This window comes from Arctopsyche grandis, chromosome 2, assembly GCF_051622035.1.
Source record: "Arctopsyche grandis isolate Sample6627 chromosome 2, ASM5162203v2, whole genome shotgun sequence".
Taxonomy (NCBI): Eukaryota; Metazoa; Arthropoda; class Insecta; order Trichoptera; family Hydropsychidae; genus Arctopsyche; species Arctopsyche grandis.
This window is the reverse complement of record NC_135356.1, coordinates 25,340,706-25,359,906: the sequence shown is the minus strand read 5'-3', so window position 1 is coordinate 25,359,906 and position 19,201 is coordinate 25,340,706. Positions and strand designations below refer to the sequence as shown.

General features: G+C 32.3%; 1 protein-coding gene across 4 annotated transcripts; it reads right to left on the bottom strand.

The window, feature by feature from the left end:
- Nucleotides 1-391: 391 nt before the first annotated feature.
- Nucleotides 392-13,825, bottom strand: LOC143922449 (protein disulfide-isomerase A5). Of its 4 annotated transcripts, none has more exons than XM_077445682.1 (12): nucleotides 13,675-13,825; nucleotides 8,134-8,381; nucleotides 7,848-8,055; nucleotides 5,970-6,098; nucleotides 5,788-5,888; nucleotides 5,324-5,481; nucleotides 5,114-5,244; nucleotides 4,799-4,954; nucleotides 3,036-3,168; nucleotides 2,751-2,953; nucleotides 1,721-1,892; nucleotides 392-1,637 (listed from the first exon to the last, which is right to left on the bottom strand). In XM_077445682.1, the coding sequence occupies exons 1-12, from the start codon at nucleotides 13,699-13,701 to the stop codon at nucleotides 1,372-1,374; spliced, it is 1,932 nt and encodes a 643-aa protein (XP_077301808.1). In that variant the 5' UTR covers nucleotides 13,702-13,825; the 3' UTR covers nucleotides 392-1,371. The 4 variants fall into 4 exon arrangements, with proteins under 4 accessions (XP_077301808.1, XP_077301806.1, XP_077301809.1 ...); XM_077445680.1 differs by having other exon boundaries at nucleotides 4,799-4,957; nucleotides 13,675-13,814; XM_077445683.1 differs by having other exon boundaries at nucleotides 2,826-2,953; nucleotides 4,799-4,957; nucleotides 13,675-13,814.
- Nucleotides 13,826-19,201: the final 5,376 nt, after the last annotated feature.

Below are 19,201 nucleotides of genomic sequence, written 5' to 3'. Positions count from 1 at the left end.
TTGCAGAAAAACTGATGCATCGAAAAATATTTAAACGAAAGGGTAGATCTAAAAAGGGATATTTTGGATTAAAAATACATGTAATTAAATTAGTGTATATTGTGTGGGGGAGCGAATATGCCGGTGTGACAATGGAAGGGATGTGGTTTAAAGATAATTTGATTGAATCGTATTCGATGGGCTTTTTTGATTTAATTTTTTAGTATAGTTGTATGTATGTACATATGTAATAATAAATAAGTCAGTAAGTGACATCTATTGTTGAAAAAATAGCATAACTATTGTAGAAAATTTATTAATTCTTCATAGATGTCTCAACTTTAAAAAATCTTGAGATCCCAACGAAATTAAGATTAGAACCATAACGTTTTTTTTTTGTAATTTTCGGTTAAATGAAACAATAGATAATTTCATTTCATTTATTTAAAAATAGGTGAACAAAATTTTTAGTAAAAAATATATAAGTAATTTATTTTAGTTGAAATTAACAACTTATTACTTATGCATGCATCTTTTATGCTATACATTTGTTAACCAAATATATATTAATGTAATATTAAACATTCAGATCAGTGAGAAATAATTTTTTTCTCATTATCAAATAGTATTTAGAATTTGGAAATTTTTCAAGAACTGAAAAGACATTTGTTTTGTCATTTCAATAATGAAAAAGTTCAATATCACATATATAGTCTAACATTAATAAATGCACAATCTTGTATATTACAAGAAATAATATACACATACATATATTGGTGTTATTATGAACTTAGTATTAAGTGATGCGATTACAAAGCACAATTATTGTTATAACATGATAAAAATACCTAGAAACGTCAATAAAAAATATTGTTACTAAATATATTTTTGTAGTAAAAAATCATCATTTGAATTAGAGTCCTTAAGAATATGTACACACGTAGAAATATTTTTCTAAGTCTTTGATGTCTTATGATTAAATATTTAATAGATTTTTGTAACGATAAAGGTAAATAAATTTCTCATAAAACAGATTTAATGTAGACATTTAATAGAGCATTCATCATTGCTAAATTTTCTTTAAATTAATTTGTATATGTATGTAATAGAATCAGTGTTACTGAAAAAGTACTTACATATATTAGTAAGTAGTATACACTTCTATGTTTTGTTTATGACACATAAGAGCAACAAAGGAATGATAAAATATAAAATTTTCTAAATAACAATTGTACATTTGTTGAAAATTATGGATTTTTTAATTAAAAAAATGTCTTTTAATATGGTTAAAATCTATCAAGTACTGATATCAAAACAATACCATATTACTGATTGCTTCTAACCACTTGGCCGACACTTAAAAATGCACCCATATGAAGAATATGGTTGCACTTATAATTCATTTTTAGCTTTCAGAGTAGCTGCATTCTTCATATAAGCTACCATCTCTTCTTCGTTTCTGCCTTTGTTGTATTTTTCAATCACGACTCCGCCATCGAACAGAATTATTGTTGGATACGATTCGATTTTATAAATATTTGCCACCGTTTTTTGAACTGTGCAGTCAACGGAGCCCAACATTGCAGGAATATTACTATTCTTGAGTTTTCCAGCAGCCGCTTCGAATGCCGGCTTCATCATTTTACAATGTCCACACCCTGGAATTGAAATTTTCACGAAAATAAATATCATGCAGTAATTGATATAATGATAATAAATAAACAAATTGTTGGATACGCACAAGGTGCATAGAACATTACGAGTATAGGTTTCGAGACTTTTATCTCCTTATCGAAATTGGCATCAGTCAATTGGAGAATGTTGGGATTCATTTCAAAACCATCCTTTTGTGCGGGCGGAGGAGCACTTGGAGTCGCCGATGGATTCTTCAAATATGCTATCATTTCTTTTTCCTGGTTAATGTTAGAATTCATCATTTATTAATCATTTTATTACAAGCTTAAAGTTGGCAAGTTAGTTAGTCGACTTACGAACCTTTGAATGTAAGACAATGATGACTAATATCCATACAAAATATTGAAATATTGGGTAAATTAGATTTATAAAGTAAATATCGATCGAATTGCTAATTTACATGACGTTTCGGTAATAAAATATTTAAACTTAAACTTCTAGATATGAAGTTTCAGTTCAATACACTGAATGGTTTTTGAGAAAAACATAATAAACCTCGAATCTCTAGAGTAAATACTACTTCCAGTAGAGATCAAAATACTTAAAAAATATTAATGAATAAAATTTATCATTTTTATTATATGTATGTAAAAAAGTTTCAGTCTGATCCATTAAACAGGGGGATAACTGAATCAAAAAACTTATAAAATGAGGATACATATAAGGAGAGGTACCACTTCTGGTCAACTGATAAATTTAAAAAATTAACGCCGTAACGATAAGTATTTGAGATAATAAGTTTCAGTTCGATGGAACAAACGGTGTTCAAAAAATCCTCAAAATACACACCGACATTTTTTTTGAATAATGCAAACGTGATTAGTGATCGATTCTGAGCTTTGAACCAGTCACAATCTCAAGTTTGAATTTTCGCATGATTACAAAATTTAATCTATTGTTACTACGTACGTAGATAAAGTAAAAATCTGGAATATTTGACCAATTAATAAGAAGCTTACTGGGATTAGCCAGGATTCTAAAGTTCATCATTTGGCTATTCTAAGAAATTAACAATTTTTTCTAAATATCAACTATTGAACTTGACTTTTAGTTTGATGGAATGAATGCTTATTTACCGTTCTGCCTCCGCTGTATATTAAAGTTACTTTATCATAAAAACTTAAGTATTTAATAGTCGGATAGCCGCTGACTTCTTGTTCTTGACATAAGGCATTTTCTTTAGTGCAGTCTACAGCTCCTATGATTGTCCTAGAATCGTCTTTCAATGCTTCTGCCATACTAACAAATTCCGGCTTGGCTTTTTTGCAGTGGCCACACCCTTGAACAAAATAATTTCATGTTGTTTAGATTTTAAAAACTTCACATTTTCGATGGTATCAATTTGTGCAATTTGTACTAACAAGGTGCATAAAACATGACTAGAGCGTGTTTCTTTTTTTTCAACACACTACGGAAGTTGTTTTGCTGCAGATGAACGACATTTGTAACCTCATCAGTCCATTGTGGCTCAGGCGGCGGTGGAGCTTGAGGATTCTGTCAAATGAACATAGCTTCTAAGATATAGTTTTCAATTATGACAAGGAATTGAATAAATTTGGTATGCCATTTTTGATAGCTTTTATTTCAGTGCTTTTAAAAAATTGTTATTATCGCAGCTAATTTATCATGACGCAATTTTTCATGTAATGTCTTAGGTAGAGACAAGTGGTTTTTCATTACATATTTGTTCAGGTTAAAAAGAAACTGAAGGAAAGGAACAATGATGATGATTTATAGTGTATGGAATCACATTGTATTCATCATGTATGCGATCATACCAATAACACAATCAGCATGCCACATTTTTGTAGGGAATCTGACTAGGGAATCCAATCGTTTTTCGGTACCGTTGAATCCCAGGATTAGTAAATGTAATCCCGAAAAACTCAGGATTGTTAGAAAAGAGCACGGAAAAGAACATTTACTAATATTAGACTGTAAAACTACGTGGAATAGTCTTTATAAAATGCTGGAACGATTTTATTTTTAAAATCAAGTAAAAGAAGAAAAATGCTAATAGAAAAATAGCTGAAATTATATGTTTTGAAATTAGCCGTCGAATTACTCTGCCGACCTGATACCAACTTGTACTCAGCCGACGTAATTTCATTATTGAGTTTCAAGCATTTGACTGAACTTAAATATGCATTGAACAATGATAGGCTAATTTTCTAAAAAAAAAAGTAGAATAAAAACGAAGACAAGCAAATTTCATAAATACACCTCAATATCGATTGAATTCTATTTATCAATGTAAATTCTTGCACTGTTGAAAATAATCACAATCCAGGGATTTAATCCTAGGTTCAAAATTTTGACTCAGGATTGGATTCCCTAATTCTGGCTTATTTTACCTTTTAGACATTGAAAAGGATGATGATTTTGTTGTCAAATTTAATTAAAAAGTTAGTTTCTCAGCCTTTGTGCATATTACTGCGATACGGTACGATTAATTTTAATCGAATACATCAATAAGCTTGATGACAGTTTATTGTTTGGAATGATTGGAAATCGTGGCATTTTCATTCAGGCAAGTATAAATAAAAACTGGTCAAAACATTAAAAATTGAGCTATGCTGTAATGCAATTGTAATAAATTGGTTAAACTATTTCTTGAGGGACAACCTATTAAAAAAGAGGTAAAAAATGCATGTGTAAAAAACAAAATATAATAAAATAGTTATAAATGATATACTTATAAACAAAATTATATCAGCATTTAATTACTGCAGTATTCTCCCCAGGCTATTTAAGTTGAGCGGATCATCTTTTAAATTCGATTTAATGAATATATAGAAAAATGCACGCCAAAATATATTATTCTTATTGGTTAATATACACCAGCATTTTTTTAATAGAACTGGGAAGAACTCTGATTTTTTACACTTAAAGGCTTATTTATGTAAATGAACAATATATAATAAGAAAAAAAAGCAGCAAACCAATAAATTAAACATTAAATCGCTCGCAATGTACAAAATAAATATTTATTCGCCGTTAGAAACACGTTATGTTGATATAAATTTTCGTGAATACGAAATATCAACTTATTACAATATTTGCAATGTCACAAAAATTATTTAATTACATTACACAACTGTTATTCAGCAGCAATTGGATTTACCTTCATGAAGTCAATAATCTTTGACTCGTCCCTGGCGGTAACGTCATACTTGTATTCACCGTTTACAAAGTACTTTAGGGTAGGATAACCCTTAACTCCAAACCTGGACGCAAGGTTGGGTTCTTTCGTAGCGTCGACGGCTGCCAAAATGCTATTCTGCTATATGGAAATTGAAAATTAATTAATTTCAATACACAATATTGAATATAAACAACACGGAGTACACAGTTGCCAAAATGTGTTGCGATCATTTGAACAAGTGCTTTCACAACATGCGACTGTATATGATAATAAAAATAGTGAAAGATGGCACACGTTTTGGTCTTTGAGGGTGGCCGCGGCCCGTTCGTATTCCGGTTTGATACGTTTGCAATGACCGCACCACGGCGCGTAGAACATAACCAGAGCCGATTCCTTATCCGATAAAGTGGTAGCGAAAGTCTCGGCTGAAATGAAATATAAGGGGATATTAAGGAAAACTCTTTATAATGATAAATGTAATGTGAATATGTTTTTTGAATTTACTCGTAAGGTGAGCGATATCACTTTCTGTATCCGACCAACTCTTCTCTTCCGGTGTGTCCTTCAGTTCAGATTTGTGTTGAAGACGAGGGAATCGCATGAATTCAACGATGGCTGGACGTTTAGTGTCGCCTTCATATCTATACTTCATTTGGCCGTTCCTGAAAGTATATTTCATACATTGTAGTTTAGTTTTTATTGGTATTTTATTTATTTTTACATACATCATATGTGCCCAAAGGTGACACATACGGCTAGATTAATTTTTGTACATAAGTAATAACATTTTTTCAAACACAACATTCTACATATGTAGAATACGAATGGACCGAATGAACAGTCAAATTTTTTTGTCATTTTAGTAAATAAAGCATTCCAAAATGACACGTCATATAAATGAATATTCATTCAATACACTTCCAATGTAAACTAATTCAAAATGCAAAGGGTAAATTTTCAAGCATTACTCGAAGAAGAGAAGTGTTGGGAATCCTGTAATGTTATATTGACGTCTGATCCCTGAATTTTCTGGTCTCGCTACGTCGATGGCCGCCAAATACGCCTCGCCCTGAAATTGGTAAACGTTTATAATTTGCACAAAAGGAGTGTAAGCATTTCGTTCTTCTATTGTATGTATGTATGTATGTACTTTCAAATCGGCAGCAGCATTGGAATATTCCGGTTTCATCACTTTACAATATCCACACCAGGGTGCGTAAAACATAATCATAGATGGTTTCATCAAAGTGGGACCCTTTTTAAGAAATCTGTTGATTGACTGAAAAGGTAGGAAAAAAATTACATTAAAATTAGGGTACGATTTAACAGTGCATTTAGTAAAAATAACTTTACTCCTTATAACGAATTATTTGCGCATTAGAATAAGAGAGATTACGCATTAAATAAATATATTTCTATTAAATAAAAACAATGTTTCGATCATTTAACAATTCATAAGTGCGCAGTTAAAAAACATGAAATGATAAATGAAAAAATATGGAGCTTGTTCATTATAACCAGAGATAGGCGGCTAAGTTGTCACCATATAATAACAATAGACCTCTCCATTGTCTGAGAAAGTGGGAGCAAAAAAAAATTGTTGATGGATGCTTTTCGCCCAAAAAATTATTCACTACTGTCGATTTCTTAGAAAAACCATTATTTTTTGTTCTCTTGCATTGAACACGAATGGAGTGGTCTATTGTTATCTGAAAAGCATCTAACGAACACCTATTTTTTTTAAAATTATAATGCTCTAGAGATGTGACAATGTCGCGAGAGTGAATATATGCAAGATGCGCATATAGGATGCGTTAATACGCATTTCCTTCATTTTAGGTTGCTTTATATTTATGCGTTGTAAAAGTAACTTAACAAATGCCCACATTTGATATTAACAGATTTGTAATTTTTCTTTTCTTTTTTTATTTTTTATTTATTAAAGAGTTTTAGTTTTATGGGTCTGGTTCACGGCATCGAAAGTCGAAAGATCGAAAAGTAAATATCGGAAAACAAAGATCGAAAAGAATGTATGCATGGTAAACGGTACTATGTATATATAATATGTATGTATATCAGTGGCGTGTGGTGAAATTCTCTCTTTTTGTCGTATGGCCATGCTTAATGTGCGCGGGTAGGATACGGGAGGAAAAGCCTGTTCCTCTTATATTTTCGATTTTTCGACCGTAATCAATAACCAAAAAATTAAAAACCAAAAATAAAATAACAGCATTGCCAAGTTAAGTAAATCCGGTTTGTATAAAAAAACTACAGAGAACGTATATCGATTGATTTAGCAATTCATTATATGTATATGTCACCGCAGTTTTATTTTTTTAAGTGTACAAATATTATATTAAAGAAACAATTTTTACTTTATCTATGTACGTAGTAACAATAGATGAAGCTTTGTGACCATGCGAAAATTCGAACTCGAGGTTTTAACTGATTTGATCTACAAAAAATGTGTGTATTTTGGGGATTTTTTTAATGTTTTATAATCTAATCATATTTTTCCTTTAATTTATTTGAAAATATTTTTAAACTCACACAAACTTTATGAAATGCTTACGACAAATGCGCATTTAAATTGTCACCTTAAAAAAACAATTCAACAGTCAAACATGTCATAAAGCAGACATGTCAAATATGCAGAATTTTATGGCATCGAGTATTAGATAAACAGGCTAGTGCCCAGGTCTGCTTGGGTTAAAATGTAAGTTTAACATGCACGTATAAATTTATGTGCATGTAAAATGTTCATATGTAAATAGGTATGCCTCATTTCAGTAAGCTGTGACAGTGAGATATTTAAACAAATGGAAATTGAATATTTAGTGTTTCATAGCAAGTTTGTCGATCAATCTAAATCAAGACCCAGACGTTGTTTACTGCCAAGAAAATTTATTTTAAATATGACCCATTCAATTTGAATTCATTTCAACAGTATGCATAATACATATGTACATATGAAGGGCAGATATTTTTTTTCCTATTCAGTATGGAGAACAATGATAAAAAAACTTACATCTGCATTTGCCAAGTGTATTATATCGGTAGCGGTAGGATCTTCGTCCCATGGAAGACTTCCAGTCGGATCTCTCATGAAGTTCACAATCGACGGCGTCGTTTCTCGTCTGTCGTAGTCCTTGTGAAATTCACCGTCTTTATAATGCTTCATCGTAATTGGTTTACTAAGATCGACTTTCAACTTTCGGCACATCTTTTTGGTCGAACTGAAAGTAATAAAAAATCATCAGCAGTGAAGATCGGTGAATTTTATCGACAGTAAGCAAGCAAAAAATGAAATGTACCCGTTGCAATCGACCAGAAGCATTGTTCCGTGGCCTTTGATGACCGCCGCAGCCTCTTTGAACGATTTGATGACGTTTGCATTGTCCGGGCTCGGACTAGATATGAAACACACCATCACGTTCGTTTTCGTCCTCAGTAATTGTTTGAAGTCTTTTATTTCTACGACATCGTCGATAACAGTCGACTTTTGTTTGTTCGAGCTCAGTACGCCGTGCGAATGTATAATGTAAAACAGTAGTAAAATATGCTGAAATTAAATTGACAAGGGTTCATTATCGTTATAATAATAAAAGTTCATATTTACACACATGCTTACGAGATAAAACTTTGAACCAATTCATTATCTTTTGTTTAGGCGTAAATAATAAAAAAAATATTTCATCGTAAAGCGTTATATTATAATTTTAATCACGACTGAAGAGTGAAGGATCTTTCAAATTTCGATTTTATTAAGAAAATAAATATTTTGGCAAATAAAATCAATTTAATTCAGTCTTAGATACATATGTTTGATCAGGCATGTGGTTACGTGTGTAATTATCTTCAGACGTTTTATATTATTGACATAAATACTTAATTTACTTGTATCTCTGGTTGATACGTTTAACTACACTGAGCAACAAAAAAAATTACCAGAGCGGAGACTAACCAATCTTTACTAAATTTGACCCACTGAATTCGAATATGATATTGATTTTTGTTGGTTAGTGATCGTTTACGAGATATGAGCGTTTAAAAAAATGTGCGATGTTTACAGTTTTTTGGCTTTTGCAGTCTTTAACTTAAAATCTAGTATTGCTGTGCTCAAAGTGAGTATTGGAATCAATAGTCAGATGTTTTTCCTATTGATTGTGATATTTCATTGCTTGAAAATACTTCTAATTAATTGTCTAGCTAATTTTAAAAGTCAAAAATATATTTTTTTTACGGATTTTTAATCCGTGCTATTTTGCATTTATTTGGAAAAATATTTATTTCTCCTCGTTTATAAGGATTGTTTTTCTATCTCAATATTTTTTGTTTTTATGTAAACGTACTAACTCGAGCGGTAATTGCAATTTAAATGCTTTCGTCGTGTATACGTTTGAAACGCGGATTGCAAGGTGCAAGCGAGATGGCATGTAATCCATCTCACAGAGTACAGCGGTCGGCCTACATGTCATCTCGTTCAGTTGTGATATTGTTTAAAATGAATTAATTGCAATAGAAATGTGCATTAAAATGTCAGTTCATCTGTCATTTTAATGCACATTTCATCCACTTTTTAAGTAGCAAATATTTTTTTCAATGATCAAAGCAAACTTTCTAATGCAATGTGTATCCGTCATTTAAAAATGCACACAAATTTTTTGTAATGTACAGAAACTTTTTGTAATGTACAATTTTTTTTATAAATTCACATTTATTTTATAAAATGTACGTTTAAATTGTTCTTTAAAAGAAATAGCTAAAATTGAATAGTACATCGCTAAAATGAAACTTGAAAAAATTGATATCTAAGCATTAGTATGTATATATATAAAAAAAATGTATATACAATACACCTCAATTCTAAATTACTTTAATTATTAATTCTAAATTAACTGTTTTCTTCAAATAAATAACGAAGTAGTTTTTATGTAAATTAATTAATTCCAAATTTGGTTATTATATGAATGTGCATACAATAATGTATACTCGAGTAAAGTCAGGTATATTTGGTATGTGCTAATATAAGATTGTTATTGCAACGCTACTGGATATTGCGATTATGCTGTTGGCTTCTTTTTATAACCGACGCACGAATGAAAATAAAATTACCGATAATGAATAAACCATTGTCTACGTTAAGAAAATGTATACTTTGGAGAGCTAAAAAAAGGTAATCGTTTTTTCAATGCTTGGATTGTGTGTAATATATGGAAATGAAATACTATATTTGAACAGTAGGAATTAAATTTAAAAAAAAATAGTCAAACATGTACTCGATTAAATGGAACTCAAGATTACTAAGCCGGATGATGGGTTATCATAATAATACGGACAGTTGAATTGGTCAACAAATTACTGAGTACATACTTATCTAACTTTCAGTGAACATCGGGATGAAATGCTATGTGGAAAATAATATATTTCAGTATAAGGTAAGCCATGCTGAGGAATAATAAAAAGAGTTTAAGCTAAAGCAGAATCAGTTAGTTTTGAAATATTATTGGAGGAAGTTCTTGTATTTTGCACATGAGGTTTTTAAATATTGTTCTACTTTTATATGTATTTGCAGGAATATTATTTACGAAAATCTAGGATTCACGGTACATATACATATATTGTCAGTCATTGAAATGATTTATGATCAAAAGCACACCGTCAAATTCCATCTATAGTAAAATAACAAGCAAAGAAAACTATCATTCAATTAAAATATAAATTTTTGCAACTACCACTACTCAGGGCTGGCTCAAAGGTGCAGCAGACTAGGCACGTGCCCTGGGCGCCATAGACAAGGGGCGCTGCAAGGCATTTTTGCATTTTGCATTTTTCTTTTTTTGATTATTAAATTGAAAAATAAAAAAAAATAATTTGCTTTTCTTTGAAGTTATAAAACATTTTATATTCAATTTAATTTTTCTACTCGAAGTAACGATATTATTGTAAAATATTATAATTTACGAGGAACGCAGGAAGTTGACTGTCGAATATTAACGACTCACGAATAAATCTTGTAAAACAGCAAACTGTCGACGGTACAAATGGTAATTTGGAATTGTGTTTTATGTAAAATACCGCTGAAACTTATGTATGTATATATACATATATATCAGGGATGGATTTGCGTCTGTCACGAATTGCGTAATTAAATATTTTAACCAATCATATTTGAAAATGTCACTCTATAAAATTCTTCAATTCAATGTTTAATATAAATTAATGTCTTCATTTCCGAATTTATACACAGTTATCCGTATTTTACTCATTTTTTATACATAAAATGTGCCAGTTTTGAATAAAAATTTTAAATTTATTTTTCTTCAACATAAAATTTCGAGAACTTTAGTGAAATTTATTGTTTAAAAATTTTAGGGGGCTGGGGCCTGCTACTATTACTACTTGTTTTTTGTGTCTTTTTGAGTATCCCAGTTTTTATTGATTGGATGTGATTTTACCTAAAAATCATCATACATAAGTAATTTTTTAATATTTACAATTTGATGATCTTTTTTGCAGTCTAAAATTAAATGTATAAAACTTAAAACTACAGAAAACAATACCATTCATGTAACTATTATCAAATTTTATGATAAAAAAAAGCATTTAGTGCCCCCCTTTGAGTGCTGACATCTTTTCTGTTTTGCCAACATTATTTAGAAATAATTCTATAATAGAAAGCAGGTATAAAAATTGTGGCTAATCTAAACAAACCCTAGATAACTACCGCCGGGGATTTTGAGTTTTGCAAAGGTGTGTTTAGACTCCCTAATATATCTTGCAACAATATAAAATAAACAAAAGAAATCTATTAATGAATGTGTTTTTCCAAAACTAGTTCCATCTTATTCATTGTTGTTAAAACGTAATGCTCACAATCTGAATGCCAAGCCACAATCTAAAATACTCAGCAGTTAGGGATTTCCATGGGGGAAATTCTGCTATGGTTATAAATTCAGAAATTCCGGTGTAAACCAGTCTTTATAAACATTGGCACGGATTACACGATCCATGTTCAATGCATTTTTTTTTCAATGCTACCTGGAAAGGCTTAGCGGGTAGTATTCTTGTTAACTATGTACATGCTCAAAATACAATGCCTATCAGCGTTTTTCAGGCCCATGGACTTGTTGGCAAAACGTCGATCGACGTTAGTCAACATTCAAAATGTTAAGCGTAAAAATACCATAGTTTTTTTCCAATCGAGAAAGAATTATTTATTTCATCATCGTCACCTGATATTATAATTAGCTTTGTGAAAATCATTGAAATTAATAATAGTAGACTTCATAGATTTTTGGCATAACTTCGATGCAACACATGGATTGACTGCATTTCACCAGGCCGACTAATTATCATTGTAACAAAGGGTCATCCTTGTTCTATTCAACGATATAAGTATTGTCACTATGCTACATATAACCTCGGATTTAATGCAATTTAAAGATATGTTAATATTATATATGGTTCGGATTAGGGGTTCCAAAAAACCGCCCGAAATAAAAAGCCGGTTTTCGGTTTTTTTACAAATAAAAAGTCGGTTGGCCGGCTTTCACCGGTTTTAGAAAAATACGATTTTTTTAAGTTTAAAATTTTTATATCGAAAAAAAAAATGTAAATATGTATATATTTGCATAATATATATTTATATTATGCAAAAAAAATAGTTTTTTATAAATTAAATTAAGTTATAAACATTATGAACTTTCATAAGAGCATTACTTTATATTATTATTACAAATAATAAAATTTGTATTATATGTACATATATCACAGTTGTAAAATGGCAGATCCTAAATACGCACACATAATTAAATGATTTAAATAAGCTAGATATATTATAGATAAAGATATTTCAAAGTTGTTTTTACGCATCTGTTTTAGCTTAAAAAATCCAAAAGCAACCGTTGCAAATTTCGGAAACAAATTCATTTGATCACGAACATTTTAAATCCACAATAAAAGTAGGTATGTGGCCTCAATATTTAAAGGGCAATTCCTTCGAAGAAAAATCAATTATATTTCGGAAATTCCTATGCATTTTGCCATAAATCATTTGACTACTTTTTTTGATGTTTTCAAGTACAAGGATTTGCGATAGATAAGGATGCTTTCTATACCTGAAGTTGGGTAGGCCATTGAAACTACATACTTCCAATAATATTTTATTGGTTTATGACCTGGTCCATTACTAAATCTCAAAGAAACCGCTCAAGAAAGAAAGTAGTGTAGCTTTTTTTTTGTTCAAAGAAATATACGCCTATCACCTAAGATCGTTAATACACATTTATTTTGATCTTTCATAGAAATTTAAAATTCATAATTGTTAATTTTGAGGAAAAAAACATTAATTAAAGAAAACCTTAAAAAGCCGGTTGATCGAGCCAAAAAGCCGGTTTTCGGTATTTTGAAAAATGGTCAAAAAGCCGGCTTTTCGGTTTCGGTTTAAACCGGTTTGGAAGCCCTAGGTTCGGATTGACAAGATTACGTTCAATTATTCATGCCAATGAGAAAATATGTATATAGTGGGCATATATGTATTTTTTTCAGGTTAGGTTAAATTTGACTAGTTGTTTCGAAAAGGAAATATTATACAGTAAAGGGTCAATGGAAGCGGTGCCATTAATAGTAAATTATGCAAGTCGAAGGAGCAGGATATGGTTTCGGTGAAATAAAGAGTTCATTAACCTCCCACGAGTGACTATTTTTGTTGTTGAAAAAACACGGAATGATATTAAAAACCGGCTCCAGTCGGCGAGTCGATTAGAACCGGTGAGGGCGGTTTGAGGGGCGGCTTTATGGGACTTGGAGATTTCGGGCGAGTTTATAGGATTCGGAAATGTGACGTTACTGACCGTGAAGAATAATTTAGGGGGTTCCATGGCGATAGGCCGACGAAAACGTCGAAGGCGCGAGGAAGCGGTGAGATGACTGACGCTGGCCAGACGTCAACCGGCACACGTGAAAACTGACTCGTGTTCAAACGCCTCGTATCACGACCATTAGACCACTTCATAATAACTTGGGTTTCAACATAAGATTCCTCTTTAAATCAACAGCCGCTAATCTTTCAGACACCACGAACCATTCAATTCATTTTTTTTTCAAAAGGTATAAATACAAATTAATAAAGTTATGATCAGGGAGCTTCCATTTTAGGGTCTACCTCCCGGCACCGAAAGTGAAAAGGTCGAAAAAGCAAATATCGGAAGGCAAAGATTGAAAATCGAAAGATCAAAAAAAAGGGTGCATGGTTGTAGAGATATAGCACGACTTGTGATATCACCCATTTCCCTCATCGAACTTAATCTGTACAAATGACATCATCGCGTCCTCTTCTCGTACACGAAAGTTAGCCGTGGCCGAAATACTTCGTCCAGCTTACTACCCATAAAGGTGATTCGACTCGCTCCAGATACGCAATCACGAGTACACGGGAAATCCCAAGGAGCTACGCAACTACGCATCAAACATAGAACACAAAGGAAGACCTTGACCCCGTCGGAATCTTTCAGAACGTGATCTCACCAGCCCAGCTACGCGTTGCTCAAACAACACCTTTATTTATTTATTTATTTAATAGTTTTGGACCATTGTGGCATTACAGGAAGAACCTAATGCGCCACAATGGCCTACATTTGAAAAAGATATAAAAACATGATATAAAAACAAGTAAACTGTAAATAAAGGAAAAAAGCAAAAGCAGAAAACATGGTAAAATAAAATAATAAAAGAAAAAGTAACAAAAGGAAAATAATACATCATTCAGAGAGAAAAAAAAAAATAACAAAAGTGTAAAAATTAAAAATAAAATCCATAAATCCCATTCTTTGTTTACACTGAACAAAATTAAAATAGTATATAAAAATGTACAAAGGAGAAAGAAAAAGTAAAATAAAATAAAACAAAATATGAATAAAAAATAAAATCACAGCGAGGCCCAAATGGAAGAGAGTAGATTAAGATTCCACTCATTCATCACATTCAAATTAAGAAAGTAATGATGAGCGCAGGTTACCAGATAAATATGTTAAGATAATATCCGATAATCTACGCTCCCCAAGGTGGAAAATATCACATTCAGGGACAGCAGCAACGATTTCATTGAGAAGTCGAATAGCTCTTGGAATAGGAGCCATTCGAAAAAGAACTGTACGAGCAACAGGTACAACCATCAAATGACGATGTCTACCACGCACATACATAATTATTAGGGACATAAAGTCCCAACTGTTCCAGCAACAACGGGCATGACGTATTACCACGCAATAGCTGGAGAACGGAACGAATTAACGAGAAGTTTCTCCGAAGTTCAAGGGAATTATACCCAAGCATGCCCAAAAGGAAAGGAGTAGGATAGAGATATGGGTAGTACCCATACTCTTTCTTTATAAACCAGTGCATCGTCTCCATATGCGTGAGCTTCAGGAACTCGACCTAGCTCGTTCCAGTGAATCCTCTACCTACTTCGCTGTACATACAAATACACCTGTATTAATTGAGTAATAAAGATCCCCTTCAAAATTCAACTGAATTTCCATAGGCCGGGAAACGGTCCAAAACCTTCAACCCCCCTATGTGGTAAACGGTACTATGTATATATAATATATATCAGTGGCTTGCGGTGAAATTATCTCTGTTTTTGTCATACAGCCTTGTTTAATGTGCGCGCGCAGGATACTGGAGGAAAAGCCTGTTCCTATTGTTCCTGTTGTATCCTGCTCGCGCAAATTAAGTGAGGGTGTAAGACGGGGGAAGAGTCTTTTACTGCACGCCACTGTATATGCATATGTATATATACTGTTACGTACACTGCGGATTAAGCGAATAGAATCCCAGAGACTGTGTGACCGTTCAAGGATTATCTATTAACGGATTTACTAACTGCTTGCACTTAGAGGCGATAGCGATTATATCTAGACTCTAAGTGCATATAGGCTAAACAATGACCGTTATTAATCCCTTCGCAGAACTGACCCATACCGTGGGAAGACATATCCGAATACGTGAATATACAATAGGTAAACAGATTAGACGTCCTGAGAGATCTACCCTTTATTAGATATCATGTCATTCTGGACTGAGCACTGCCAGTGCGTGTATCTCCTTAATCATCAATAAATGCTGTGAAACGACTAAGGCCTTTTACTTGGATCCTCCACCCACCCCTACGCAACAATACTAACCGTTTTTCATATGTATGCATGGTAAACGAACATTTTCGACTTTTTCACTGTCGACTCTTTTACGGTTACCGGCCCCTTATACTCGTAGGTGTTCTCTTTTCTTTTAAGTTTTTGAATTAAATTATCTCCCAAACCGCTAACTGAATCGGACTGAATTTTTTTTACATGTAATAGAAATTATAAATTTTATAACTTAATATTTTTACCTGAACCCGTGTAGTACTTTAACTCTAGAGAATTGAGGTTTTTTATATTTTTCTCAAAAACCTTTTGGTTTATTGAACTGAAATTTCATATCTAGAAGTTAAAGTTCAATACCCAGTTATGTACAAAATTTAGTAAGCATCCGTGAACCAAAAGTGGCAGTTTATTCTTGTTTGATTTTTCTTCCACTATTTTTTTCGACGCCTTTAACATATGTGCTCTTCACAAAAAAAATCAAGTGATATTCTAGTATCAATGTGATGAAAATAAAAAAAAATTCACTAAATTTAATAAACCGGAAGTGATTTTTTCCTCTTAGAAAGGTCAATAATGTTGTGACCACGATTCTGTCCACATCCCTGAACGTATCAAGCTGAAAATTTTATGTTTGAATTCTTTATGTATTAACTTAGAGCTGATAAGATTATGGTCAAAGTTCATAAACCGGAAGTAGTATTTATAGGACAGGAGGTTATTGTCAATACAGAAAATTCACGGGGAAGTGAGTTGGTTGCCTGCTTCAGGGGAAAGCCTGACTGAACTGCTGTCTGTGGCTGCTGTACTGGTTTATATATGGGCACGGTGATGTCATCTTGTTCTCGGGGATTCCTCCGGGTTCAAGGTTTTCCTTTGTGTGGGTGTGCCACGAGGTTGCTTGATGGGTATTCATCTGGAGCGAGTCGAATCGCCTTTATCGGTGGTCTGGATATGGGTGAGGTGATTTTGAGGTGCCGGTACGCTTGATTTTGCAAAATTTTTTTGTACAATTTTTTTCAATTGAATTCTATAATTTTTCATATTTTGACTGACATGATCAATTATATTTGTTGCACTATAACGCGAATGCAAACTATGGCTAATTTCCAATCCATTTAATTCTTGTAAAAGTAATAGATCAAAACAATCAGAATATGGTCTATCATGTTTAGCTGTAAAATATGCAGTTCTAAAAACTTTACTGGTTGATTCAATTTCCGAGTAATCCATAATATCTAAAATCTTTTCAAAAGGCTGCTCTTTCGAACTTACTATAATTTACATTACAACAAATATAACATCCGATATTATTAAACTTACATATTAACCAGGGATATTTGCGTTTTTTTTCCTTCCCACATCTCCGTCCTCCAATATCGCATCACTATCAATACTATCATTTATTATATTTATACTACTAGATTCTAAATTCATGTTATTTTCTTCATTTGATTTTACAGATGCAACACTGTTTTCAGATTCATTTAATTTATTTCGTTTAGCAAAAAAATTTTGTGTCGAACATTGCTTTCGTTTTAAGCCATTTTTATTTAAGAAAAACTATTTTATAATTTTAAATAAAAATTAAATACGTACATTGTAAATGTAAAATGCAGTAAAAAATCACTATTCAACATATGTTTAAACTACTTGACTAAACATGAATTTTAATTACGACATGAAACTATTTAACACTGTCTCTAAAATATTATTATTATTAACTAGAATTAAATTAACTAATTTAAAACTAGGAATTAACAACTATATTAATTATTTAAAATAAAAAGAAAAATATTATCGCACGTTTATCTTAAAGGATGAGAACGAAATAAAGAAAATACAGTACATTACTAGTCACCGGAGCCTGAGGGGGCCGAGTATTGTTCAAAGGTTGTAAATGCATTGTTAAAGGTTTGCCGAACAATGGATAGCACTGTGACTATCCTACCTCTATACATTACTGCTTAATTTATTGCGTAACTACTCGTGACCATACAAAAAAAATCAGACCCTTTTTTGCATTCTGCAAGAAATGCATCAATGTATCCTCAAAGCAATCTTCGAGCGATGAATGTATCCTTCAGTTCATGACTCAAAGCCGTTTGTTCCGTCGCCGCTTCTGAGAACACTGCCTACTAAAGCTTCCAATCCCGGGATCCCGGTATTTTCTGGTACCGTGAATCCCGGTGCTGAAACTAGTCTGAATACCGGGATTACGGTGCTGGCAGAAATTTCTTAAAAAATATTATTTTTAGAAAAATAATATGGAAAAAAACATAAAACAGCAATATATAATGAACAATGGTGGGATGAGCAATTACAGTCATAGTCCATTTGTTTGCCACCCGTTTCGACGCCGGCTTGCCGTTTCCACGAAATGGTATGAACAGCCTGTATTGTGTCGCAGATATTGTGCTCAACCGCAATGATATTTGAAGCATATTTTAACTGATTCGAACTCAGAATCGACCACTGATCACGTTTTAGTGATATAGAAAAAATGTGTGTGTGACTGTGTTTCTGTGTGAGTGTTTGTATGTTTATTGTGTGTCAGTGTATTTTGGGGAATTTTTGAACACTGGTCGTCCTATCGAACTGAAACTTAGTATTGGTTACCGAAATTTGTATCGATACACCGTAATTTTTTTTTCAAATTTTAAGGTTGACCGGAAATGGTACCTCCCTTTATAGGTATCCTCTTTTTTAACTTTTGAATTAAATTATCTCCCAAACCACTCATCAAATCAAAAGTAAATGTAATTGGAGTTTTTTTATAGTAGGTGGATTGTTTCGACGAATAATTACTGGACGGTCCAAAGTATTTGTAAAAAACGAATCAATGAATCAAAGCGATGTTTTTTACTTTATTTAATTACATTTTCGGATGTGTTTTATTTAATCTTAGAAATTTACGGATGCGAACCGAAAATTTAAAGAATGTTGCCAAACAAAACAAAAAAAAAAAACGCCAATTTATACTATTTTGATTTTTGAAATTTTTATGCCGGGTCGCGACTTGGTGCCGATAAAAGGTAGCGGGACGCCTATTCTACAACCCTGGTGATGTCATCTCGTTCTCGAAGATTCTTCCAGGATCAAGGGTATCCTTTGTGTGGTCGCGTGTATTGTGTTTTATGTGGTAATAGGATTTATGCTATTTCGGTTGTTCCCTTGAACTCGAGGTTTGTTTATCTGGAGCGAACCGAATCGCCTTTATCGGTAAGCTGGACGAAGT